Source organism: Procambarus clarkii, chromosome 45 (assembly GCF_040958095.1).
Source record: "Procambarus clarkii isolate CNS0578487 chromosome 45, FALCON_Pclarkii_2.0, whole genome shotgun sequence".
NCBI classification, from domain to species: Eukaryota; Metazoa; Arthropoda; class Malacostraca; order Decapoda; family Cambaridae; genus Procambarus; species Procambarus clarkii.
The window spans coordinates 8057249-8084178 of record NC_091194.1 but is presented as its reverse complement, the minus strand read 5'-3'; the positions used below and the strand labels follow the sequence as shown (position 1 = coordinate 8084178).

The following is a 26930-nucleotide window of genomic DNA, read 5'->3' as shown; positions in this document are numbered from 1 at the left end:
ATGGTCTCTGGTTGTAGCTTGGATAGTCTCTGGTTGTGGCTTGGATGGTCTCTGGTTGTGGCTTGGATAGTCTCTGGTTGTGGCTTGGATAGTCTCTGGTTGTGGCTTGGATAGTCTCTGGTTGTGGCTTGGATGGTCTCTGGTTGTAGCTTGGATAGTCTCTGGTTGTGGCTTGGATGGTCTCTGGTTGTGGCTTGGATAGTCTCTGGTTGTGGCCTGGATGGTCTCTGGTTGTGGCTTGGATAGTCTCTGGTTGTGGCTTTTATGGTCTCTGGTTGTGGCTTGGATGGTCTCTGGTCGTGGCTCGGGTGGTCTCTGGTCGTGGCTCGGATTGGGTGCCTGGGACAAAAACGGATTTTTTGGTGTGGCTAGGATGGCTGGGTGTGGCTAGGATGGCTGGGTGTGGCTAGGATGGCTGGGTGTGGCTAGGATGGCTGGGTGTGGCTAGGATGGCTGGGTGTGGCTAGGATGGCTGGGTGTGGCTAGGATGGCTGGGTGTGGCTAGGATGGCTGGGTGTGACAAGGATGCATCTCTGGTTGTGGCTAGTATGATTGCTGGGTGACATAAGGATGGATACCCGAGTGTGGCTAGGATGGGTTCATTTATCCAACAAAAGCACTCCTGCCCTCATATATCATCAATACAATAAACAAGGTTATTTTACTGGTGAATAAAGAAAACAACTAAAATGGGCCTTTCCTTTATTGCAACAGAGAGAATGTTTCATGCATGGCTACACTTTACTTAATATGTACCATATGCAATACCCCTGTACTAGGAAGGCTAATTCTAAAACAACTTGACACACCCCCCAAGGATCTATGAGATGTCGAGTATAAAAATATATAACGTATTTTCCCCTCTCTCGTCTCTTACCTGGGAAAAGATTATTCTCTCAGATCACCAGGTCTTCTGACCCTTAAATTGCTGCCAGTGTGGTAGGATGTGAGTACCAGGGTGTGGTTAGTGCCAGACAGTGTAGCGTTAGCGTAATGCCTTCTCTGAAACACTTACAGCTTCTGGTAACTCTTATGCTCATACTATTTTTGGCTGTGACCAAATTTGTAGCGATGTTCCCTCTAACCCTTAAGCTGGCATACCTTCTATTTGCTTTTGCATTTCTGGATCCCTTATTAAAGTTGCTTTTATTCACAAATTATAAATCGAAGATGGCCTTTCCATGGCAAACTTGTTTGTATAGAAGTCTAGCAACTTTCTAAAATTATTCTCATTTCATGACAAATTATGTAAGGTTCTATTTTGGGATCTTTGTTCATAATTTAGCGAAGATAATGAACTCAATAGCCGCCGACAGGTGAATTGCGACATATTGACTACAATTAGTAAGTACCCCAGGAAGTGTATATAATGATGTGAGGGCGGCCTCTTTTGTTGACTAGCCGAAGGCTGTCAATATTCCTTACCCAAGGAGTGTGTTAGCGTCACCTTGCCTCTTATGCAGTAGTTACCCACCAGGAGCCCACCTCCCACCCTGGCTATGGGCACAAGCCCCCTTGGGCTCTGTATATGAGCCAGAGGGTGGGGCCTCTAACTAGCACCCAGAACCAAGGGAAAAAGAGGAAGCCCCCTGGCTCATGGTCAGAGCCAGAAGGGGCCTCTGGCTCATGGCCAGAGCCAGAAAGGCCTCTGGCTTGTGGCCAGAGCCAAGGGGGGTCTCTGGCTCATGACCAGAGCAAGGGCCACTCTGGCTTGTGGCTAGAGCCAAGGGACAACCATAGCCAGGAGGCTTCGAGCACAAGCTAGAGGGCCCTCTGGCTCTAGGCATGAGCCAGAGGTCTCCCTGTCTTTAGAGACACCATAAACTAGTCTTTTTAAGATGGAAATTTCATTTCATTTGTGAAAATTAGGCAGAAGCTATAGATAATGTTAAAATACATGAAACATAGTGCTATGCATGACTTATTTCATTATAAAATGAGCTCATTTCTAAGTCGTATACAGTATCTATAAATACTGTAATAAATTCTACTATTTATACAAACATTTGGATTAGCTTCAAATGTATCAGCCTTTACACAAATAAATGACATTAACTTGTCATTAAAATTGTAATTTAAATAAATTAATTTCTTAGACAATGCATAATATTCCTGTCCATAAGGCTTCTTGGAGAGACATATAATGCACAAAAATATTATTTTACATACTCATGGAGCTGTAAGTCAGGAATTTCAATATTACGCCCAAGTGACATCAATTTTATTGCTTATGCACATTATCTCTGTGAAGTTATCCAAATTACAGTAGATATTAAGTGTGAATTTTCATTATAATGATTGTGAAATACTGTACAAGTCAGGCCCTGGGGTGGTCGCATAATCAAGGTTCAAAAGCTGACAATTACAATGAACAAGGGACACATTTTCATTTGTTTCTCAGCTTGACATTAGTGTAGGAGCAGTCAGCCATCTGTCACTATTGTTCTTTGGAGCAAGTCTTTACCAACCTGGAAAATGTGTACTGTATAGATACTGTATATTCTAAAGATAAAATACAGTATTAATATTACAGGTTAATATTTTTACTATACTATAACTGTATTATTATTATTATTATAATGGCAACACTATACTAGCCAGTGGAAACATAGCACCTGTCATTCACCACTGACTAGCAGTGGTTCAGTGCTGCTAGAGCTCGCTGGAGCGCTGCTCTGGCACTTCTGGAAGTTGATGATGGAATGAGGTAAAAAGGTATAGAGGATGAGAGGAAAGGGAGATGATGACTTGTGGTTGATGGTTGATAGTGGCAAGAAAATATTAGTATTACATCACTAATAAGTTTTATTTGGACTGTGGCTGGCACAGCTAGCTTTACTTCAATGCAGCAGCCAATGTTTCTCTCTGCCAGTTTGTTGCGTCTTTGGGGGGTGGTATTTTAATTTTCTTTTCATTCTCTTGTTTAGACAGGGGTCTGCTTAGCTTCTTACTAGGCAAGCCTAGGTTGTGTTGGTAGTCTTCCTCCGTTGGCCCCCGAGGTTTCATAGCAGCTACTGGTGGTCAGTTTGCCTGCTACCTGACAGGGTTCTAATGATTTAGCTGGCTCCAGTGCCTCTCTGAGTGGGGTGGGGGGGCCAGGTTCTGGCTTGTGGTCCTCAGTAGGCATAAAAACTCCTGTAATTGATGACCCCAAATGAATACAGTACATAACAGTTTAGATAGCTTCAAGGAGGCTCTGGGGCTCACCCAGAAAATGGTGTTTCATTACATTCAACACTGGGTTTTTAATGTTGAGAGAATGTCATGAACATTGTTTTCACCATTGTTTGCCAAAGTAATTCACCTACTTATATAATTTATCTTTATTAAAATATATAGTAAACTTTTGTGTACTATTCCTCATCGTGCAGGCTTCCATCGCTCGACCTTGCCAGACTGAACGTGTGGGCACAGCAACAGCAGCAACACCATCAGCTCTACAGCAAGCCAAAACGTGTGTCACCGCCAGAGCAGTTGCACCAGAAACAGCGATCCTTGTCTGTGGTTGGACTCAAAGTAGCAGAGAAGAAATGGTGGGGAGGAGGACATCATAGGCGAGGGGAGATAGCCCGTAGTAAGTAGCCCAGTTAATGAGTAGCTATGTAGCTGGGTTGTGGGTGGAGATAGCCTATAGTAACCACAAATAAGACTTGCTATGTCTTTTGACAACTATGAGGCCCCATAGAAGGTACATTTTATTCTTATGCCTTGTACTTGTATACAATCCTTACCATATTTTCCGCACTTCATTGAGTGAGAATGTACAGTATTAGCAACACGATAAAAAGGTGAGCAACACGAGCAAAAATGTTTTAAAATATCACTCGTCCATTAATTATATCATCCACAATGAAATATATAGCATCAAAGATAAACAAGCACTACCACATTCCAGTAGTTTTCCAGAGCATTACTCCACCACTTCATGAGACCGGGTGTACAGTGCTCTTGATGAATTATTACATGCATTTACCCACACCTTTCAAACCACTTCCACCCATTCTTCTTCCTTATATCCCATGTGTTGTCCACACTCACTCCCCCGCTTCCTCTCACTCCTCGTGTCCTCCCACATCTTTTTCTTCCTCTCTTACTCACAAATTTACTAGAATACTGTACTCTCTCTTTACCAGTCTACGATTGTCATCAGTTCAACATGCCCAAACTATCTTGGGATGTTATCAAACTTGTGGTTTATTGACTTATACATTTCATATTTCTGACATTTTTATTTCTTTTTCTACATTTCTAACAATACACACACACATGCTTCTCAGATTGTTCAGTAATACTACTTCAACTCGTATTTTTTTATATTAATGGCACACCACTATCTTATATCCATACATGAGGCTTGACTTTTCAAATTTGTTTATAATTCTTGCTCACCATATTTTTTATTTGTACACAGTGGTACAATCACTGTTTCTTTGCAATCCTCTGGCACATTACCATTAGTCTGTGCCTTTTGACAAGCTAAGCAAGAATAGCACCCACCCCCATTCCTTTTCTCCACACATTAAATAATTTCACTATATACCTCACCAACATCTGCCAATTTCCTGCATTTCTGTCTCTTCACTGACATACAGTACTTGCCTCTTCCATAACTGTATGGGCTGCCATACAATCTTGTATTCTTCTCTCACCGTAAAATCCAATCATATTTACATTACCACCGTCTTCATCACTTCAACCCTTTAGACTTTAAAAGGATTCTTAACACCTACTTCTAATCTCTTCACCATTTAACATTTTCTCATTTCTATCATTATCATTCCCATTTACCTATCTATAAGTCTCTCCTACACTTCCTTCTTTCCAAAAGAACTTCTCGTTTTCCAAATAATTTTCATTTATTATTCGTCCTCTCACCTCATTTGCTCCAATTTTCCTGCTTACCTAGTCTTCTCACATACATTTTACTCTTCTTATACTCCTGTTTCTAGTGTTTCTCTCTCTCCTTTAAAGTACTTTTATCCATGGAATCCACTTCTTTTCATATACATTGCTCTTGCCACAGTGTAATTAATTTCAGTCATCACACTGTGCATTTGCAGTAATGGGGAGGGGGATAAATAAAAAACTGAATAAAATGGATGGAGGGAGTAGTAGTAGTGAAGTTAGAGGGGCCAGAGAGGGTGAGAGGGGGGGGGGGGACAGAAACGGATAACAAGATATTTAAGAAAACGGGGAAAGCTGAGAAAGAATCAGGGATGAAATGAGAGAATTAATAGGAGACAAGAGCCACCATCCACTTAAATATCTTTTTAGGCGAGAAATGTACATCAGTTTTTTAACAGTTTTTAAAACATTTATATATGAATAACAAGAAATGTTGACAAATCTATTGGCTATGTTTGTCTGCCCTTCCTGCTACAGTACATCCATCTATGTGCACGAAGAGAGGCTTCTGTATGCCCATCTAATTGCCTGTGAGGTTTATAAAGTGTCTTCTCTTATTCCCAGGAGCATCTCAGAACAAGCATCTTGACTGCCTCAAATCCTGCATCAAGCAAGGCACCCTCCACCCCATACAGTGCCACACCCTCTGCTAAATGTTAAGGTCAGTAGTAACTAATGGATCAGTGGCTATGAAGGTCTTTTTCGAGTGATCAGCATGCCTAGCTTGCATTAAATAGCCAACACTATTTGTAATGTTATAATTATAGTTTTGTGAAAAGGTTTTATGGGTGTAAAGTAAAACCGAGATGGGTTGAGATTGAACCAATTGTGTGTTGGGATTTTTCCCTTCTAATATCAATGCATATAAATGATTGTAATATTTACTGTACATAGCAGGGAAAATATTAATTCAGAACTGTGATAGAGAATTATCATAATATAAAAAATGGGTTTGTTACAAAAAATTTGTAAGATTACTTACTTATGATGTTATGTTATTCTCCAGGATGAAGCTGGCATCAGTAGTGTTGTGGAAAAAGAGTGAAGGAACACCCATTGCAAGTTCTGCTGTGTTCCTCTTGTTGGTCCTCGCCGTCAGCCACTGATGGAAACCCAGATTGTGTCGGCATTGTCACATTTACCCAAGAAAACATCGTACAAGAACGAGATGTATTGTTATCAAATAACAAATTTGATCAGTATCTGCAAGAGTAGTCAGAACCCTTCTAAAATTAAAAACATAGTACCACTTTCTGAAAAACATTTGCTCAGCACATTCCAATAAATTGGCTATGAGTTACTTCAAGTGAGCAGATGAAAGAAGAAAAAATAATCCCAGGCTGGATATCAACTTAAATGATGTAACCTCTCCAGGATAATATAATTAACCTATGAAAAGGAGAAAAAAGATCAATATTGAATATAATCCCTATTATTTTCTCTAGCTTTCTCTTCCAGTTCCAAAGGAATATGGGAGGGAAGACAACAGCAATTTTTGGCTGGATGAGCAAATAAATCTCTCGATTAGTTCATTCTCGTAGGAAACAAAATGTACTTAATGATGAGCAACACAAGCATGATTTCTGAATAGATACGTGCTTCAAAGTTTGTTTACAGTGCGAGGGAAATGAGGCTGGCCCCTCCCCACTGTTTACAACTTCTGTAATCCTCTCATTTTGAATGCTCTGTAAACTACAGCTATTTTCTCATTCTAAAGTGCATAATCAACCCCATTTTTTTCTGCTCATTCTGGATGGTGAGCAAGTATTCCTAGTTCCTCCCGAGCTACGTGGCTTGCAGAGCCATCCGTTATCTCTTGTTGTTTTCAATGGGATGTACACACCTATCTGGCATCCTTTTATTTTCAATGATATTTACAAACTAATTTATATTCAATATGCCATCTCATCATGGATTATCTTTGTAACCATCTTTCAACTGTTTCCTCTTAAGATATTTACTATAAGTGAAAAGTTTTTGATTAGTCCAGCAGATTATAACTAACTTGACATTGTTTTGGGATTTAGGCACTAAGTGTCCTAATGTAAACTCCTTTAGGTTTGTTATTTATATCTAGAATTCTGATACATATAAATCTATGATTGAATCATAAGAATCACAGTGCAAGAATACATACAGCTGATTTTAGGGAAATAACTTAAAAGCTTTCAATAGATCCCGCAAAGCAAAAATAAAAATGAGCAAAAATTTACAAGCTACATTAGTCTACCTAAATACACTGAGAAAATCTTGCTGAGAATTTATTTTAATATCATCTCAGTATGTCCATCTTCACTGGAGTATCATATACCTCTGTATTAAACTTACAAATTTGAAGTAAGGATTTTCCTTAATACCATTGACTAGGACGACTGATGACATCATTTTTCTGGTGGAAAGTCAAACATATAACCCATACGAAATCACATGGCAGAAATTTTAAAAGATTGTTATCGGATTAATAACAGTGACGTGGTTCCTGAGCCTACCACGCCTTTTGGGGAAAATGATGTCGTGCAGTCCAGAAAGAATAAGGCACTCGTCATAGTTAGTGCTGACAGAAAACAGTTCAGTCAGTTGAGAAACAAACGTAACAGCACTGAGTTTGGTACAAGAACAAAGAGTGAGACAGGTGCTACACTTAGCATATTATATATATTGAATACTCCTTTTTGAAAACTAAAAAAAAAAAAAAATTGTAATGTCACTCTTGAATGGTAATGGCAACTCTTAACTTTAAAATGTAAATATTACATTCTTACCTGTTAAACAGATATTGGTGCCAGTCAACAAAGAAATAAGTTCCAATCTATGCGAAGCTAGTATGATTCTGTAGTCCCTAAAGGCTTGGCCTGCATGGAACAGCATACCATGCTGTTAATCAGATGCTATATATCTTGGTTATCTTGAGATGATTTCAGGGCTTAGTGTCCCCGCGGCCTGGTCCTCGACCAGGCCTCCACCTGGTAGGTGGCCAGGTGGAGGTGTACTGGGTGTACACCTCCAGTACACCTACCAGGTGTACTGGTAGGTATAACGTAGCTTCTTGGACTGTCCTGGATTTGAACATACTTTGAGTTGACCTAAATTTAATTTACAGGTAAGAAGAATGGGAAATAGTTGTCAACATATTCCACACTGACATCCCCAATGTCCAGAATCCCTTGATGTTAAAAAGATGATACAGTATTATATTCCACAAATTTACGTGAATTTTAATTCCTCTTTAACAGCACCAGCAGGAATAAACTAACCTTTTTAAATAACATTAACTTACCATGTAATCAAGAGACACCTAATTGTTAATTACCCTATAAGTTCAAGTGTTTGGCCCTAGGCCTCAAATCTCATCATTCAGTCATTCATGAGAAACACATCTGTAAAGCCTATAAAAATCTTACCTCAATACCCCTGTAACACAACAATGATCTGTGTAGAATTTAACTGCAATAAACACGACAATAGAATTGAAACATTTACTGTAAGACATCTTTACAGAAAGGATTAGATAGTGTGGCCAGTTGGTCTTCACTGGTGGACGTATCACTCACGCAATGACCTAACCCCAAAAAAAACGTATACCTATTTGACATATGTATATAATTCTACCAAACAAAAGTCTGTCTACATTATCTACTAATATTATCTCCAAGGACAAGTGACTTATTATACAGTAATAAATTTTGTAACTTCAATAGTACAGTACCATAAATTTGAAACTATTACCTAATTAATTGCAAGGAATGCAGTTTGCTATATAATAATAATAATTCATTTTGTTGGGGGACAGGAAGCCAGTTGATACATACATACAGTAAATGTTAAGCTTACAACGAGGTCCCGTCTTCCAGGGTTGAAACACTACCCTTCCCCAGGACGCAACCACACAGCAAGCTGACTAACTCCTAGGTACCTATTTACTGCTAGGTCGACAGGGGCATTTGGTGACCATTTCTGACCCGCCTAGGATTCAAACTCAGAATTCTCAATTGTGAGTTGAAAACAAACCTAACTGTACTACCGGGACCTCTAAAATTATTTAAAATTTCTATATAATTTTTTTTACGAATACTCTTAATACATATACTGTACAATATTACAAAAAATGGGATAAAGATAATCATAGCATTGTACAAACCATAATAATAACTGCAAAGATTCTAATAACCCTCAATACTGGAGCAGATTTTGTTAGCTAATGTCACACTCACTAATCGGAGGCGGTGTGGGTAGATTTATAATGTCAGATAAATTTCAAACTAATTAATGCACAAGCATTTTATCAGTAAGAAAATCATTTATTATTTAAGATCCATCATTATTTGTGTAAGATGCAGGCTTAAGCCTGTACTAAACACACACTGTATACTGTATAATATTTCCCATGAATCTCTATTCAGTATTTTTTTTTTAAATTCATTTTCTCATGTCATGAATCAATCATTTCATACCTTTGGTAACAGGATGCAATATAAAGCTTTCACAGCACTTCTCCACAAGACCCTGTGGGACGAGACACATTAAGTACTGGAAATGGATGAGACAGTTTTGAGAGAGTCCCTCCCCCCAGTACATCTCCACCTTGTGACTTTCAAATTGCTCAGATATTCATTTGCACTGAATAGTTGTAATAATGCAAAGTAATTATCAAAAGAAAGCAACTAAGACCACAAGGCTATATAGTACTATCTGTGTTACAGAATATTTCATAGTTCTTAGATATTAAACAGTATGCCAAGTATGAGACCCAAAAGACATACAATGAGCTGATTAAAAAAAAGTCAGAAAACAAACTGATACAGTATAAGTTTGAAGCATCTTGCTTCTACAGTGTCCTGTACCAACCTGATATCTTTTTTTTTTCAGTGAAATTCCTGCAATGGGAATTAGCCTAAGGGCACTAAGCCTTAAAAATGCCAGTTTTATTTGTACTTACTTACTAATTCAATCAGTCAAACTACAGCACTAACATTACTTCGTTCTAGTCAGGGTAACAGCTCATATTAGAAATCTACTGACAGGTACCTATGTACTGTACGTGTATACCTTAAGCCTTAATCAACAATAGCCCTAGATACATTACTACATAGATGAAAGGAAGTGCAAATCCTGAACTGCTCATAGCAGATGACTGGAAGCTATGACCCAGATCCAGTGCTAGTAGAAGATATGTGCTAAATAAAATGAATCATGCATCAGCCCAATGTTATACAATAACAAATAGGTGCTTTGCTAGTTATTGTAACCTGGTTACAATAACTAGCATATTGTACTACTGAAGCAAAACTTTCTAACCTTCCACAGAATTGTTCAAAGCAGGGTACTGTTCTCTCTAAAGTACCACGACAGGCTGCAACATCTCTCTGCAGTTTATAGCAAATAAACTCAATAAGAGAAGACTAGACTGTAGGACTTAAGGAGTGAGCACCGACTTAACGTGCAACTATATAAATAGTGTCTGGGGTAAGAATTCACCATCATATTATAAATGTTTAATTATACAGCCAGACAGCACAACCATCTTAAATATACATCTTCACATTCACCCAAACTGGCACCCTCTGAAAATGTTGTCATAAGTGCTTAACAATCTTGCTCTCGAAATAAAATTTAAAAAGGGTTAAATAAAGACAGGAATATGCACACAACAGCACAGTGGCTCCTCGGTTTTAAGACAAAACTATGGTTTCACTGGAATTTACAAAATCTTTAAAAAAAAAAACAGGAGAAAAGGCCAAGCTTACTGAACAGGGATTTGAACATTATTTCAGGTTAATCACATATCATCAAAACTTGCTTTTGTCAGAAAATTACCTTTCACATCCATGTATATACAGTAGCAAGATCCATTTGCAATTATCTTGAATATAAAGTCAGGTCCACACTCACTCTCATAGTGAGAATGAAGCCAGATCCACTGGCACCCTTACATCTTGAGAACAGAGCCAGGTCTACTGGCATCCGTACATCTTAAGACCAGAGCCAGGCCCACTTTCACATCTTGAGAACAGAGCCAGGTCCACTGGCACCCGTACATCTTATGACCAGAGCCAGACCCACTTGCACTTTTACATCTTAAGAACAAAGCCAGGTCCACTCGCACTTGCTCCACCCAAAAAGAATCCTCTAGCAGCCAGCTCATCATCCACATCAGCCTGAAAGAAAGAAGGAAATTGGTAAGTGTTTTCAAGATCATTTGTGACAGGAACTGAGATCATGGCAACTTAGGATGATCATTAATATGAGATTTAAAATGAATTTAACCCCCCACAAAGAGCCAGAATACAAGAATAATAGGCAACTCAGGTGCATATTGTAAATACAAAAAAAACTAATAATTACCAATTCCTTGAAGTTCTTGCCACCAGATGGGGGCTTGGGACTGAGGCCAGTTTTTTTGGAGCGGCCATGAGGATTTTCTGACTTGGCTGGCCACGTTGGAAACATTGCAGGATCCACTGGTGCTGGAGCCTCTTTGTGAAAATATTCATGACTTATTGCTTCGTGACATGTAATGCGCTTCTGAGGGTTATATGTTAGGAACCTGTGAACGAAAATAAATTGTTGTTGGTAAGAATAAGATAAGATAAGGTAAGAAATTGTTATGGTAAGAATAAGATAAGATAAGAAATTGTTATGGTAAGAATTAAACAATGATACATTTCTAACAAATAAATTAATAATAAAGTTACAGTATTTAATTTAGATAACTAAAGATAAATTTACAACTAGAAAACCCTCTGTTAGTCTATCCAGTGAGCTCTCTTTTAATATACAGTTAAAACGGTCTTCTGCACATCATTCTATAATTACCCTACCCACTGGCACTCCCAACTTATCTTCTCACTACTATATACAGCACAGTTTTACCCTCAGTGTCCCATCAATCTGTCTTGTACTGTACTTACAGCCAGTATGCCTACTCCCAGCATCAAACAAACTGACGTAGGGAACCTCTCACCATGAAAGGTTTCCATGCCTCCAAACACAACTTTAGACACACAAATCCTCACAACTAACAAATTCTGGACACATACTATATCCACCCTAAAAGATCTGCCACAATACCCAGTCGCAGGGCTTATGGGAAGCCTTCCTCACATTTTTCACTTTCCTCACTTTTTCCTCACATACATTCTGTTATTTCCATACACCAACCCAATCCATCCATCTACTGGCATTTATCTACCTATCAGCACCCTATAAATGTCCTCCTACTACCCAGAACATGTAGGGTAGTGTTAAGGTATTAAGGGGAACTATACATGTAGGCCATGCATAGTTAGTTAGAATAAGCTGTTCTAACAACAGGCATTCCTCCACACTAGCTATTTATTTATATACTGTATACTCTTACTTTCTCACTCACATTCATCTGCTTCTTATCCATAAGCACACCACACACGACCTCAACAATATATTACCTGTTAAGAAGGCTAAATCCCTGGTCAGACAGCCTTGTCTTGAACCTATCACGCAGATGGTTATACGGAAAATCTGCAAACTGCGTCTTTTTCACAAGGGGCAACTGGCTGTAGCCAGGCCAGATCTTTTCACTTGGTGTTCCGAGATCCTGCAAACAAGTTACCAACATGGAGCAAATGTTTATAAAACTAAGTAGCACACTAAGAATTGCAAGATAAAGTAATATAAAATATATTATATTTAGTTTGTTAATATAAATTACAATACTATATATACCATGCAACCCTTAAAATAAAGCTTAATATAATTATATACAGTAATTAATTATATAGGAAAAGAAAATACTGTATTAGTGTTCAGGGAGAATCCACAAGGTCTTCTCTGAATACTCCTTATTTTCTTCTCTTATAGGAGAAGAAAATAAGGAATACTCCTCTTTTCTTTTATATACAGTATATATATATATATATATTTTTGCCCGAAACGCATTGCGTAATAGTGGCTTTAGGCATTGTATGTACTAGCTCTACCTATATATCAATCCATTAATGTAACATCACTTGTATGTATGTACCTTACCTGAATAAACATATTTATTATTTATTTATTTATATATATATATATATATATATATATATATATATATATATATATATATATATATATATATATATATATATATATGTATGTATATATATATATATATATATATATATATATATATATATATTTATTTATTTGGGAAGCCTTCCATTTATACGCCACCAATAGGCCCACACATGGATAATAATAGCATAAGATAGTAAATATGTACAATGAATTAGTGAGACAAATGTGTATCAATGATTCTATTCAAATCACTCTTTAATTGAGCTATCAAAAATGGATCTAAGTTATATAAACCACTGCTAATGTTCAAATTACATTCTTTGGTAATCTGTATTAAAGCAGATTCAATTATGTTCCTGTTATAAGTGATTTTACAATTCGTTATTGAAGAAGCCATTTCCCAATCAATTTGGTGAGCATTTTCTGTCAAAAAAAAAAATGAACAAACATCTCCCAAAATTGATTGGGAGATGGCTTCTTCAATAACATTGTACCTCACCTCACTTCACCTCTCTCCTGCCTATATATATGTCTCCTGCCTATATATATGTCCAATACTTGACTTGTAAATCATTCCTTCTGAAGATGTATTAATATACGTCATTCCTTTCAAAATCCTAAAATAAGATTTATCTTTGGCTCATAATGACAATACCAGTATTAACTCACCAAAGTGACAAACTAAGCGACGCTTTAGTAACCACCTTCTCACTCCCACACCTCTACCTTCAGCTACTTCATTTTCATAAATAGATTTTTTCTTTTCACAAGGTATGGTATCCTGCTATTAATTTTAACACACTCATCATCATTTCAAAGATCACCATCATCCTCACCATCATCATCATCATCCACACAATCATCATCATCACTAACATCATCACCACTGTCAACATCATTATCCCCACCACCACCAGTGCCGGGAGGCATTAGTGTAGAGAAACAATGGGACTTCAGTCAATTCTCACCTTGAAAATCTTATTAAGCTGATCAATTTCTGACTTTCCAGGGAACATGGGCTCCATGCCAAGCAGCTCGCCGAAGATGCAGCCGACAGACCAGACATCAATGTGGGTGGAGTACTGCTTCGCCCCAAGCAGGAGTTCGGGAGCACGATACCAGAGGGTCACCACTATAGGAGTGTAATGCTTGAGCGGTGAACCATATTCTCGGGCCAAGCCAAAGTCTCCAACCTGTAGAGGATCATTATGGGTTTTTTTTTAGTATGGGGGGAGGAGCATTTTGGTTTGGGAGTCAGCGATATAACTCAATATATCATTGAAACAGCATCCGATTAATAGAGGAAGAGACTTAAACTTTTCTGCATGATGCTAATGGTTGGTACAGTCATGAGTCAGTTCAGAAGATATCCAGGTTGATAAAATTATATCATGAGGAGGTAGTAGTGACGAGAAACTCTCACGATTCCATAATTGTGAAGATATTATACTATGATACTCTCAACTTCAAGTCAGACCTAGTAGGATTGACATATAGGTTGCCTTTGTATGAGATACCCATGGGTCAAGTATGCCCGAGTCAATCTATGACAGGCCATGAAAGGGTGATACATGCACATATGGGTCTTTTTGTTGATCAATTTTAACAGTGCCTTTATAGTACCGTACCTTCAAAATGCCCCGATGAGAGAGGAGCAAATTGGACGTCTTGAGATCTCTGTGGAGAATCCAGTTGTCATGTAGATGATGCACAGCTCTCAGTAGCTGTCTCATCAGAGTCTTCACCTCCCCGATGGTAAACATCTGCTTCTTCTGTCGCATCGTCTCCATGAGGCTCTTCAGGTCGTGTTCTACATAGTCCATAACAATGTAGATTTTGTCCATGTTGCTTCCCACCACAATTTCTCTCACAGTCACTATGTTATCGTGCTGTCCCTGATGAAGGAGAGCCAAGAAACATGTAAATACAATACAATACTTCCCTAGCGTGCTTCCTGCGGATGAAAGATACTATTATTACTATTATCATGTCTATGTAGCTCTCCAGGATCACAATCTTAATGGAATTCTCAATGGAATTGTTCTTCATCATGAGAAAGTCAAAGAAAACCACTTACTATTGTTCTTTATTACTCGTAAACCTATTCACTGCCAGGCAACCTCAATCGTAAAACAATACCAGGACATTGACATCGAGAATGGAATTTATGTATCACAAAGATCGTGTGTGTGAATGCACACTTTAGGCTATTTAGTAATAAAGGTATCATCCTTCAGAAAAGTAAGCAAATTTCAGCAAGTACAAAAGTTTAACTAATCAACCTGAGCTAAAGAAATAATTAATCTGTGGGCTTGTAATTTATAAAATCTCAAAATAAGAAATGATAAATGATAATGATAAAAGATAAAGAATATAATATAAAGGAAAAGTGGTAAAGTAGAAACAACATTTTAAGAGGTCAAGCCAATGACACAAACAACGAACCTTGAGCAGCGTGTTGACCTCTCGCAGTGAGGTAATAGGAAAACCCTCCTTTTCCTTCTCCATCTTAAGTCTCTTGAGAGCAACTATTTGATTTGTTGCTTTTTCCCTGGCTCTGTACACCACCCCATAAGTTCCCTCCTCAATCCTGGAAATAAAATGAGTGAAACCTCCATGAATGTCAGGCAGCAGCTCATCAACTGTGATGGTGGCTGTCACGGTTGATGCAGTTATATAACTTCTAATATATACTTACAAGATCTTGCAGATTCTCCCACCCCTAACTTATATTATATTTCAATATAATAGATATATATACACACACACACACACACACACATTCTATTTCAAACCAAGTGGAGTGGAAAATGTCGGGCATGTCTCTCAGAAAACTGACATATTGTATATACAATTATCAATTATCCTAACATAATATCTTTTAAAAATCAACAAGGAAATTGAGCGCACCTATTCAGACACTCAAACTCATCAACAGAACGGCAGCCCATGATAGCAGGATAGTATGAGGGTAAATCTTCCTTGAGTTCTAATGGAGATTCAGGAGATGAATCCGGTATGTAATTAGCCTCTTCACGGTCTGATCGTCGGTCCTCCACGCTGGAAAGTCAAAAGAGCAAAAGTTTGTAATCAAATTAGTATATTAGGATCAAAAGCAAGCAAAATGTATACAATAATTCTTTATCCAGTGAGGTAAAGCTCACTACAGATATGAGCCAACAACCATCAATGTCTGAAGTTGATGCTCTCACACACTGCCCTTCACATATAACTTCTGGAAAAGTGACAAGTAAAACCATCAGTTGTTAGCCACTTCACCCTTATGATGCTAAAATGTTTCTAACTTTTTTCTACAGATTTCTGCACTTATAATAAACCCAAGAGAAATACATATGAAAAGAAATTTGGATATAATTGATCAGCTTACAGTTGTTATTTAACTCAACAGTCTAAGGGTTAAGAAAGGTACAGTACTGGTGTTTCAAGTAAAATAATAATAAGGCTTTGGGGCGAGATGAAAACTTTATTTTTAAGCACGCTACTCACTTGCTGATTTAGGCAAGATTCTGCTGTTTCCATAGACAGAGCTATATACCCAGTCAGGGAATGCTGAACTTAAAATAAATTTGACAAAGATCTTTCCAAAATGTCCCTGCCAGGCTATATATTGATGCAAAAGGCACTCTGAGAATACTCAGTCTAGCCCAGAATGATCTTGAAGAGGCTCATTCAACCACAGTACACTCAAAAGGTCTTCCATTGCAACTTTGTCTTAAGAGAAACGAAAACAGCCAAGAAATGTTCTCAATAATCTTGGCTGGTCAGTACTTTTATTGTTGCCCTGTTTGGCTGGACGATTTGCTTGCCCTTAGACACAGTAATCTTATTTATGAAGTACAGTACCTAAATGGGAAAGCTCAGAAAAATATATATCTTTTAAAAAATGTGTATCTTTTAAAAAATGTGTGTAAGAAGCATGTGTACAAACTGGATTTTTCACATTTTTTATACTCGAATCTTTAATTTAAAAAATGTTCGGGTTTCAAAATGTAATTTCAATATACCTGAAGAGTTAGTTCTTTGTGAGTCATCTTTATCCAATGCCAGAGATGCTCGAGGTTTTTAGGACACATGTGGGCCAATGGTTGGCACGTACCCTGCCAGTCACATTTGAAAAGGAATTTTAATTACAAATAGTCGCGGGATAGCAAAATTAACGTCGATACTAGACACTGTGACTAAAAATAACTTGCAATAGATGGAAGAAGTATATCCTTATTCTTGTTTAGCAAAACAAAGCTTGATGACATAAAACCTTAAATAACATACCTTGAACAGCATACAAAGTTATTCTGTTATTACCATTCCTAGAATCTATTACTAATTATTACACAAAACCTGTCTAGATACGCACGTGGGAGAGTCTTCATAGCGGCCAGCTTGGTTAGGTGAAAGAGTACCCGATCTTGCCGATCCAGAGCCACTGCCCGACACAGACAGATCACCTGGTAAAATAGGAAATTCGTATAATAATAATAATAATAATAATAATAGTAATAATAATAATAATAATAATAATGATAATGATAATAATAATAATAATAATGATAATGATAATAATAATAATAATAATAATTTGTTTTGTCAGGTACAGAGAGCCTGTGTGTCAAGGCTGGATAAAAGTCCCCTACCCTCAAGGTTGAATTACTGACCCTTCCAACGATGCAACCCCACCACAATTGTCTAACTACATGTACTGTACTAGGTGAACAAAGGCATTAGGTGAAAGGAAACATGCTTACCATTTCTGTCCCGCTCGAGAATCGAACCTGGGATCCCTGATTGTGCATTGAGAACAAAGCCAACTGTACTACAAGACCCTAGTACTGCATATAGTACAATTTATCACTGCCTTAATTAAAAATACAGTACAGAGTAAATAATAAATCATCATCACCAATCTGCTTCAGAGTTTAATGGGGTGGGGAGGCATCAGCTCATTAGAAATAGGATAGAAACTAAAAATAGAAAAATACATCCCCCAAAAAGGGTATCCTGTCTCTCTGCTATATTGCCTACACTACAAAGGGGACCTACCTACCTGGGACCTGGGTGGGTTGATCCCCAAAGGGAAATCAACCTACCCAGGATTTGCGCCCTGGAGAGGCCACTCCAGACTGACAACCAGAGCGCAACTCCATAGTCTCCCGAGACTGATGGATGCCTACTACTACTACATACTATTAAGTACTACAGACCAGCACATAGTTTCATCCCAGCAAAGGCATTCACAGCAGGACTCACAGTTCAAACAAGTCAGCGCAAAGTGCCTCCCATGAGTTGTCTCTTAACAACTGCCTTTACTTTCGTAAAATACTATTTCTCGTGCACTCTTTACATTCGATCCCCACCTCCTAACACACTAGCTCACCACCATGTCTGTCCTTTGTACTACTGGACTTCCTCACCTTCTCCTATTGTCATATTCACTTAACAACTCTCACCATCCATTCATTCAAGATGACCAAAACATCTCAATAAGCTTTCTCAATCTTACAATTTACTAACATTCATAATCTATATCTTTCTGCAGCACTTTCATTCCTGACTCCATACTCCTAATACCACTAAAAGTGCCCATTTCCAAGCATTAATTTTTGGCTACTCATGGTCATTCCATCTATGGTTAAATCTCTTCCAATCATATTTCTCCTGACTGCAACTTTAAATGTTCTAGTCACTTCCCAGTCCAAATTTTCTCTACTCATGGCTTCTTATGCACAAACTCCTCTTTCACCAATTACAAACCCTCAGTATTTAAACTGATTACTCAATTCTAAAAAAAATTCTCCTACCCCTATTTCACATACTTGAGTTTCCTTCTCTCTCAAACACCATTACTTTACTTTCATCCACATTCCCTTTTAGAAATCATCTCTTATATACATCCAATACAGATGCCATAATTATTCGTGTCAAAGAGACGCCGACATCCGTCAGGTTATTACCAGAGTCTTTCTCCTTCTTAACAGTATCGTCATCCTTCTCCTCCTCCTCCTCTTCCTCCTCATCCTCCTCCTCCTCTTCATCCTCCTCCACCTCTGTCTCACTGCTCGTGCTGTCACTATCTGCAAATAACAGAAAATAGAAAAACTTCAATGATACAGGGGACACCATTTTTGTCATAACTTAGTAATGTGGTTCATAAAATGCCTTAAACTAACATGAGTATTCGAGCTTGCAATTTATGAGCGGGAACACCACCATTCACCACCTACAAAATGAAATGCTGTACACCAATACATTGTTACATATTAGTAGCTTATTAAAAAAAAATAAGGTTCGCCTGTTCAGTAAAAAATTAGTAATGGTCACCTTTACCATATTAATTAATTTTCATACAGTACACAAAATTGCTATAAACACCAACTGATAATATATTTACATACACAAAAAAAAAAGCATTGAAATGAAACGCCACTTTCTGGATGAGACCCGGAGGCTCCCCAGGGTCTCTTTCCAGGCTGATATGAATGTATCAGACCCCTGATATCAACCAAGCGAATGGAGTTCTAGGCCTACCGGGGACCATGAGCCAGAATCTGGCCCCCTCAGATAGGCACGAGGAGCAATGGCCTATAGAAACCCACGTGTGGTTGGAAGTATTCGATGTCTGCCATCGACCAGTTCAGGAACCAAGAAAGGTAACTACAAGAGTGTTAAGGTCTACAAGATCCTAGTATTTGAGCTGAATCCTTAGTAGACCATACAGGCTTGGACTCGGGGAGCATCCTCTGAGGGTCATTAGTTCAGAAAACAATGTCTGAACAACAAAACAAAAGTTTTAAACTGCCTAGGTTATAAAGGCAAGAATAAGATATAAAACCTCGTATGTTTGACAAAAAGACACCATCATTATAATCATGTAAAAGTAATAAATTATAATTTTTAAGCATAATATCAGAATAACAGTACGGTATTGAGAATGAAAAGTTGATAAAAAAATCACTGAATAAATCTGCAACAGTGAATATTATTCTCTAACGTACTCAAAGATAAACAGAATTCTAGACACTATTAATTTTATAATATAGAGAGTATACTATTAATGTATTAAAACTACATATCAGCAGGAACACACACAGTCCTCCAATCACAGATCACAATTTAATAGCCACAAAACAAGCTTTTCACTCATGGATAACGTAAAAATTCTCATAAAACAAACCACCGCTAATGCATTACTGTGCAATCACCATAAAATACTCAGTCATCCATCTAAAGGTAAAAAAATGTCCTCATCTTAACAAATCCTTCCAGCTGCACTTTCATTTATCATTTCTGTGCATATTGGAGAGCGGACCCTGCCATTGAAAGCTCAATCCATGTCTCGTGGATATCTAAATACTGTAACTGAATAATGAACTCTTACCCAACCTAAGGATTGCGAGTATGTTAGATACAGGGCCCCATAAATAACACCTGTATAATTTGGCTTACACTATAACATCCAAATACAACTTAACACTTATGTATTCAAAGAGCACAGCACCCTATCTGTCTACATCCAAGCCATCCAGAATTCTCAAGTATGGGTTTGTCATTCAATTCATTTATAAATTGTTCCACTGAGACTCATCAAGCCATGAATAATGATAATCAACACAACAGATCCTTCTGACCACAGATTATAGTGAATACATCAACACGGATCCTTTCATTGTAACTAGAGAAACACATCCTTCCAGCTATGAATCACAGCACGTTTATCACAGCCATTCCATGCCAAATCATTGTAATCAACACGACACATCATATTAGCTACAGAGCACAATGTAATAAGCATAAAAGAATGCATACACGCACTAAAGGCTATTGCATCTTTTAAAGTCAATAGCCTCTCATATGCAATATTTTGTAAAATATTAGACCTAACTATGTAAGGTTGTAACAGAACCCATGGGCACCATACCAGACACAAATACCTATTTGATATTCCAAGCGTACAACTTAATCAAACTAGAAATCATAGGCTTGTCATATGGCCAACACATATGACAAACACACACACACACACACACACGGTTTATGGGGTCTGGTAGCTGAGTGGACATCATGCGGGACTCAAAATCCTGTGGCCTGGGTTAGATTCCCGGTGCCGGCCGGCAAATGGGCAGTTTCTTTCACCCTGATGTTCCTGTTACCTAGCAGTAAATAGGTACGTGGGAGTTAGACAGCTGTTACGGGCTGCTTCCTCTGTGTGTGTGTGTGTGTGTGTGTGTGTGTGTGTGTGTGTGTGTGTGTGTGTGTGTGTGTGTGTGTGTGTGTGTGTGTGTGTGTGTGTGTGTGTGTGTGTGTGTGTGTGTGTGTGTGTGTGTGTGTGTGTGTGTGTGTGTGTGTGTGTGTGTGTGTGTGTGTGTGTGTGTGTGTGTGTGTGTGTGTGTGTGTGTGTGTGTGTGTGTGTGTGTGTGTGTGTGTGTGTGTGTGTGTGTGTGTGTGTGTGTGTGTGTGTGTGTGTGTGTGTGTGTGTGTGTGTGTGTGTGTGTGTGTGTGTGTGTGTGTGTGTGTGTGTGTGTGTGTGTGTGTGTGTGTGTGTGTGTGTGTGTGTGTGTGTGTGTGTGTGTGTGTGTGTGTGTGTGTGTGTGTGTGTGTGTGTGTGTGTGTGTGTGTGTGTGTGTGTGTGTGTGTGTGTGTGTGTGTGTGTGTGTGTGTGTGTGTGTGTGTGTGTGTGTGTGTGTGTGTGTGTGTGTGTGTGTGTGTGGTGTGTGTGTGTGTGTGTGTGTGTGTGTGTGTGTGTGTGTGTGTGTGTGTGTGTGTGTGTGTGTGTGTGTGTGTGTGTGTGTGTGTGTGTGTGTGTGTGTGTGTGTGTGTGTGTGTGTGTGTGTGTGTGTGTGTGTGTGTGTGTGTGTGTGTGTGTGTGTGTGTGTGTGTGTGTGTGTGTGTGTGTGTGTGTGTGTGTGTGTGTGTGTGTGTGTGTGTGTGTGTGTGTGTGTGTGTGTGTGTGTGTGTGTGTGTGTGTGTGTGTGTGTGTGTGTGTGTGTGTGTGTGTGTGTGTGTGTGTGTGTGTGTGTGTGTGTGTGTGTGTGTGTGTGTGTGAGAGAGAGAGAGAGAGAGAAAGATAAAAAAATAGTAGTTAGTAATGGTTGATTGATTGAGAGCCGAGAGGCGAGCTGAGAGAGCAGAGCTCAACCCCCGCAAGCACAACTAGGTGAATACAGGTGTATGTGCAAAGACATGCAACAAAATGGCTTCCAGAACTGAAAAACAAGAGTTACAAGGAGAGGCTAGAGGTGTTAAATAAGACGAAGAAGAAAAAGAGGTGATATGATCACCACTTAAAAAATAACAACAGGAATTGACCAAATTTACAAAGAGGAATTACTGAAACCAGCAGCTTTAAGAATAAGACGACAAAGATTCAAGTTAAGGAAACAAAGGTGCCAATAAAATATTAGAAAGTTTTCTATTGCAGAGTGGTAGACGGTTGGAACAAGTTAAGTGAGAAGATGATGGAGGCCAAAACTGTCAGTAGTTTCATAGCATTATATGACAAAGAGTGCTGGGAAGATGGGACACCACGAGCATAGCTCTCATTCTGTAACTATACTTAGATAATTACACACACACACACACACGCAACAATCAAACAGCTATCTATAAACAACAGTTGCTCAATACAGCAGCAGGCATTGATACAGAATACAAAATAAATAAATAAAACTTAAATACAAAATAAATCTAAAATTAAAATATAAAATAATCCTAACACTACTCAAGCTTCTCAAGTTTATGTTAAAAGTTACATCAATATCTCAAAAATCGTCATGATGCTGCTAAAAACTATGACACTTGGCACTAAATCACTCCCACTATGTTTATACATTAGCTGACTATCAAGTTATATTTGGGAAAGACATATTGCAAAAGTCTATATATGGGTGAACTCAGGAAGGACAATTGTCCATAATACAGTGCCTTTAACATAGCATGACTCCCCCAGATGATGTGACTGTTCATAGTAACACTGTTCTAGTGCCAGGTGACATTTTAAAGAGAAAAAGGACCAATGACTAATAACAAAAACCTTAAAAGACCTATCAACACTAAGCATTAATAATATCCGCACAAAAACCAGAACGCAAATACAGTACAAAACGATTATTTGCAAGCAAACAAACAAGCAATCCAAACAAAAGGAACACGTCTGCTAAAAAACACGAAGATCAACTTACGGTACTGACTCCTCTGAGGGGGCGTGGGGGAGCGTGCCCTCTCTGGGGAGGCAAAGGTGCAGCTCAAGCATTTGGAAACATCACCACCAAGATATTGTTAAACCCCCCAAAAAATGGAAAACAAGAAATGTATGCACGATCCAAATCAGGCACTCGGCAATTGCATGTTATCTGATTAATGGCCGTATACAAATTCATCGTTTCCTAGAAGTATTTTTTTTTAATTGGCAAATTACATCGAGCAGTTATACAGCATTTATTTACATCTTACCACCTAATCTGCTAGCCAAAAAATATCTATAAATATAGATATAGATATATCACATTAATTAATGTGATTTTTGTGAATATACAAATATATATTTGAATAACACTATATACTATAGGACACTATAGGAAAATTCCGACCAAATTCAATACTGTAATTGTTTAAATGATCGGTTCAAAACAAAACCCTGGTATCAAACACACTGAACAATAAATGATCTATAAAACTTATTACAGGTCAGTGTCAAAACAAATGACAACAGGATATGTATAAACCATTAAATAATTATGAAAAATTACACTCGCATATTAGTTCTCATGTTTGGCCTAAAACTACTCCACCCTATAAAAAACACAACTCCCACTCCCTACAACAGCACTTTCCTCCTCAGAATTACCGTATCTTAACAGACGACAAGAACACAAGAGGTCCATGCCGCACTTGTCGCAAATCAAGCCATGGATCATAAGTGGACCTTACACAGTGGTAAGCTGGGAAGGGCCTAAACAATCTGCATGATAGCATACAGAGGACACCATTAACAACTTTGTGGAGCCCTCTGATGACTGTGGTATGAAAACTTCTCATCTTATCTTCAAAGAATTTCATCACTGCAGACAGCTATAGATATAAGCTTCGTGGTGCATATTGCCAAATCATGTCTCACTTACGCTTGTTATGATATATTATGACTTCACATTATGAACTGTTATTAGCAATGCAAACCATTTGTAAATATTGAGCACTGTACCATCTCCAGCTGCTTATAAAAAACAATAAAAATCATTCTGGGGTTTTCATTGTTCCCACAATCCACGCTGAAGAGTATAGTGCTTTATTTACAAGCATCCATCACAAAATGGCAACTAATGTTCTGTTGAACCTTTTCACGTTTTTGGCCTCTTACCAATTTCGGGCACTATTAGCATCTTGGGCCGAGTACAAATCGCTTAGCAGTACTGTACTCTACTTCCAACGTACTGGCATACTGCAACGTTACTACGCAGGGTAAAGTGTTCCATTTGGTATAATTTTTAAGCTAGAGTTGTACTTTATGAATGTATTTTAAACAATGCAATAAAAGGTAAATATAATAACACAAGGCAAGTTAAAGTTACCCAAGATGAGGGTTGAAAATGAAGACTACAGTCATCATCGAAACAAACTGGCGTCTTGAGCAAATAACAACTGTAGATGTCACAAAAACAGTAAAGGGTTAATGGCACCAAAACTATTTACTGAAGCTCAGTATTTTGTCTTCTGAACTCATAAGCAGCATCCTATCAGCTATTTAAAGTTCACTTCCACTTTCTTCTGTGATGCTTATAATGTCTCACTTAATCTGCTGATAGGTCTAATGTCTTACTGTGTCTGCTGGCCTACCGTCTCACTGTCTCTGTCTGCAGGAAAGTTTAACACTTCACATGACTTTTAAGCAGCAATTACTGTGAGTTAAATAAAACTTTATATACCAAAGAACTCCCTAAATATTTTAGAAATTACACAGAGGGAGACGGTACAGTGTAGCTTAAATCTTTAAAAACAATAGAAGAAAATTGGATGTCAGTTTCATTAGTTCTTCCTAAATATATAGTCATTAAATGCATAAACTCATCTATTCCCAAAGTTTCTTTAATAGCAGGTAGCAGTTCGTCTCCAAACCCACTCCCAGAAAAACTGATGACATTGCGTGCTCTTCATCGACTCTGATGGACAATCATCATTAGTTTTTTTTAGTTATTAAATCGATTGTGAGAACATCGAATACACTAAAAAATTCCATTTGAGAGACTAATGAAACACTCCTCAGTTAAAATCATTAATGTAGGCAAAGATAAAAACAGGAAATACAATTTTTGAGTAAATACAAATATATGAATATGGCAAAGCTAATATAAAACAGGAAAACATATAAAATGCTCACCTGAGTCAGATTCACTGTCAGAGGAGCCGCTGGCACCAGACTCTACCTGAGTCACCACTCTGCTGTCATCTTTCTTTTTCTTTTTTCCCTCTTCGTCTGATCTTCGCTCTTTGGAACCCTTGCGAACTTCAGGCTCCATAATTTCTTCGTACTCACCCTCTTCCTCCTCATCGCTTACAATTGTAACTTCTTCAGTGGGTTCTGCAAAAGGAAAAACAATCAATAGAAACAATTCTAAATAAAAATTCATAGTATTTTTTTTTTTATATAGAAAGGGACAAGTTGTCGGCAGCAACCAATATCTCCATTCACCTGTAGAGGGATAAGGATCATGGTGATGTTTCCGCTTCTTCTGTATTGGCATTTCATTGGGAGAGTGAGTCCTACTATGTCTGTGTTGTAACATGTCCCCACGATGACGCCCCACTTGGTGCTCGTCTCGTCTCTCCTCCTCACGTCTCTCTTCCTCCCGTCTCTGTCTTCTTGTCTCAGCTTCTCGCTGTGATAACTCCTTTTGTTTATCTGGAACAGCAATGAGTTTCAATGAATTTAAAAACTAAAAACACACGTGAGCTTAAAAAAGAAAACTCACGTGTGTGACAGGAAATGGGGTGGAGATGACACTAACGATTTTTTTTAAAAATAGGGGTTCGTAGTGAAGTGAAACTCAACTTTCAGAGCCGAACTCTTTTATTTTACCTGAGCTAGAGTCATTATGGTACACCTATTATTCATATCCCCAGCTAGGCACTCATCAACCTTTTTCACCCCATTGTGAAAAGTATCTTCGTATCAACAAAAATAGGAAGGAGAGGATCAGCTCACAATCAAGCAAAGAGTGCACAATACTATTTCTTAAAGATACCCTGCAAGTGATAATTAGCAAACACAAGCAATGTATGGACACAAGAGCAGAAGGGCCAGGAATGGGGGGAAGTTTTTGGAAAAATGAACTTACCTGGGGTCCTGACAGCTGAGTGGACAGCACTTGGGATTTGTAGTCCTAAGGTTCCGGGTTCGATCCCCGGTGGAGACGGAAACAAATGGACATAGTTTCTTTCACCCTGATGCCCTTGTTCACCTAGCAGTAAATAGGTACCTGGGAGTTAGACAGGTGCTACAGGTTGCTTCCTGGGTGTGTGTAACAAAAAAGGAGGCCTGGTCGAGGATCATGCTGCGGGGACGCTAGGCCCCAAAATCCTCTCAAGATAACCTCAAGATGATACAAGGCTCTGCAACCAGGATTGGAAGAAATAAATAAAAAGTTTCCCACCAATCCTAGTCAAGACAGAGCACATTCAATACAAATGCCATTGGGTCAGGAAACTGAGGCACATACACAGGAAGCTAGTGGCTCCATGTGGAGGTGAAAAGATCCACCTAAGGAGGTAGAATTTGTTGCATAAAAAAAATGAGACCTCATCTGAGAGTAAAATGCATTAAATACACAACACTGAAAAGACAGAGAAGAGGTTAAAGCTAAGGGTCTTGCTCAATAATGCGAAAGATTTGGTATTATTTAACCTTCTCTGAAGCAACAGTGATACCAGAGAACTGTCTGACTGCATTTGGAGACAAGCCTCAAGGAAAGGAAGTACGCTAAAAT

General features: G+C 38.4%; 2 protein-coding genes across 9 annotated transcripts in view; one reads left to right on the top strand and one right to left on the bottom strand.

Moving 5' to 3' along the window:
• Positions 1-7242, top strand: part of LOC123769785 (uncharacterized) — an 82216-nt gene extending 74974 nt beyond the window's left edge. The window contains exons 5-7 of the mRNA XM_069301338.1: positions 3372-3574; positions 5470-5566; positions 5912-7242. Of these exons, the coding sequence (XP_069157439.1) occupies positions 3372-3574; positions 5470-5558 (292 nt within the window). The 3' untranslated portion in view covers positions 5559-5566; positions 5912-7242. The remainder of the gene's footprint in view (positions 1-3371; positions 3575-5469; positions 5567-5911) is intronic.
• Positions 690-26930, bottom strand: part of LOC123769784 (cyclin-dependent kinase 11B) — a 30331-nt gene continuing 4090 nt past the window's right edge. For 2 of the 8 annotated variants that reach the window (XM_045761036.2, XM_045761038.2), the window contains exons 5-16: positions 25637-25846; positions 25325-25525; positions 23133-23174; positions 18909-19028; positions 17315-17405; positions 15850-15999; positions 15385-15529; positions 14568-14834; positions 13908-14132; positions 12330-12478; positions 11248-11449; positions 10385-11060 (exon numbers count right to left, since the gene is read on the bottom strand). In XM_045761036.2, coding sequence (XP_045616992.1) covers positions 10974-11060; positions 11248-11449; positions 12330-12478; positions 13908-14132; positions 14568-14834; positions 15385-15529; positions 15850-15999; positions 17315-17405; positions 18909-19028; positions 23133-23174; positions 25325-25525; positions 25637-25846 — 1889 coding nt within the window. In that variant the 3' untranslated portion in view covers positions 10385-10973. Of the gene's footprint in view, positions 2469-5887; positions 6008-10384; positions 11061-11247; positions 11450-12329; positions 12479-13907; positions 14133-14567; positions 14835-15384; positions 15530-15849; positions 16000-17314; positions 17406-18908; positions 19029-23132; positions 23175-25324; positions 25526-25636; positions 25847-26930 lie in introns of those variants that run through there. The other 6 variants (XM_045761039.2, XM_069301334.1, XM_045761040.2 and 3 more) reach the window with 4 other exon arrangements.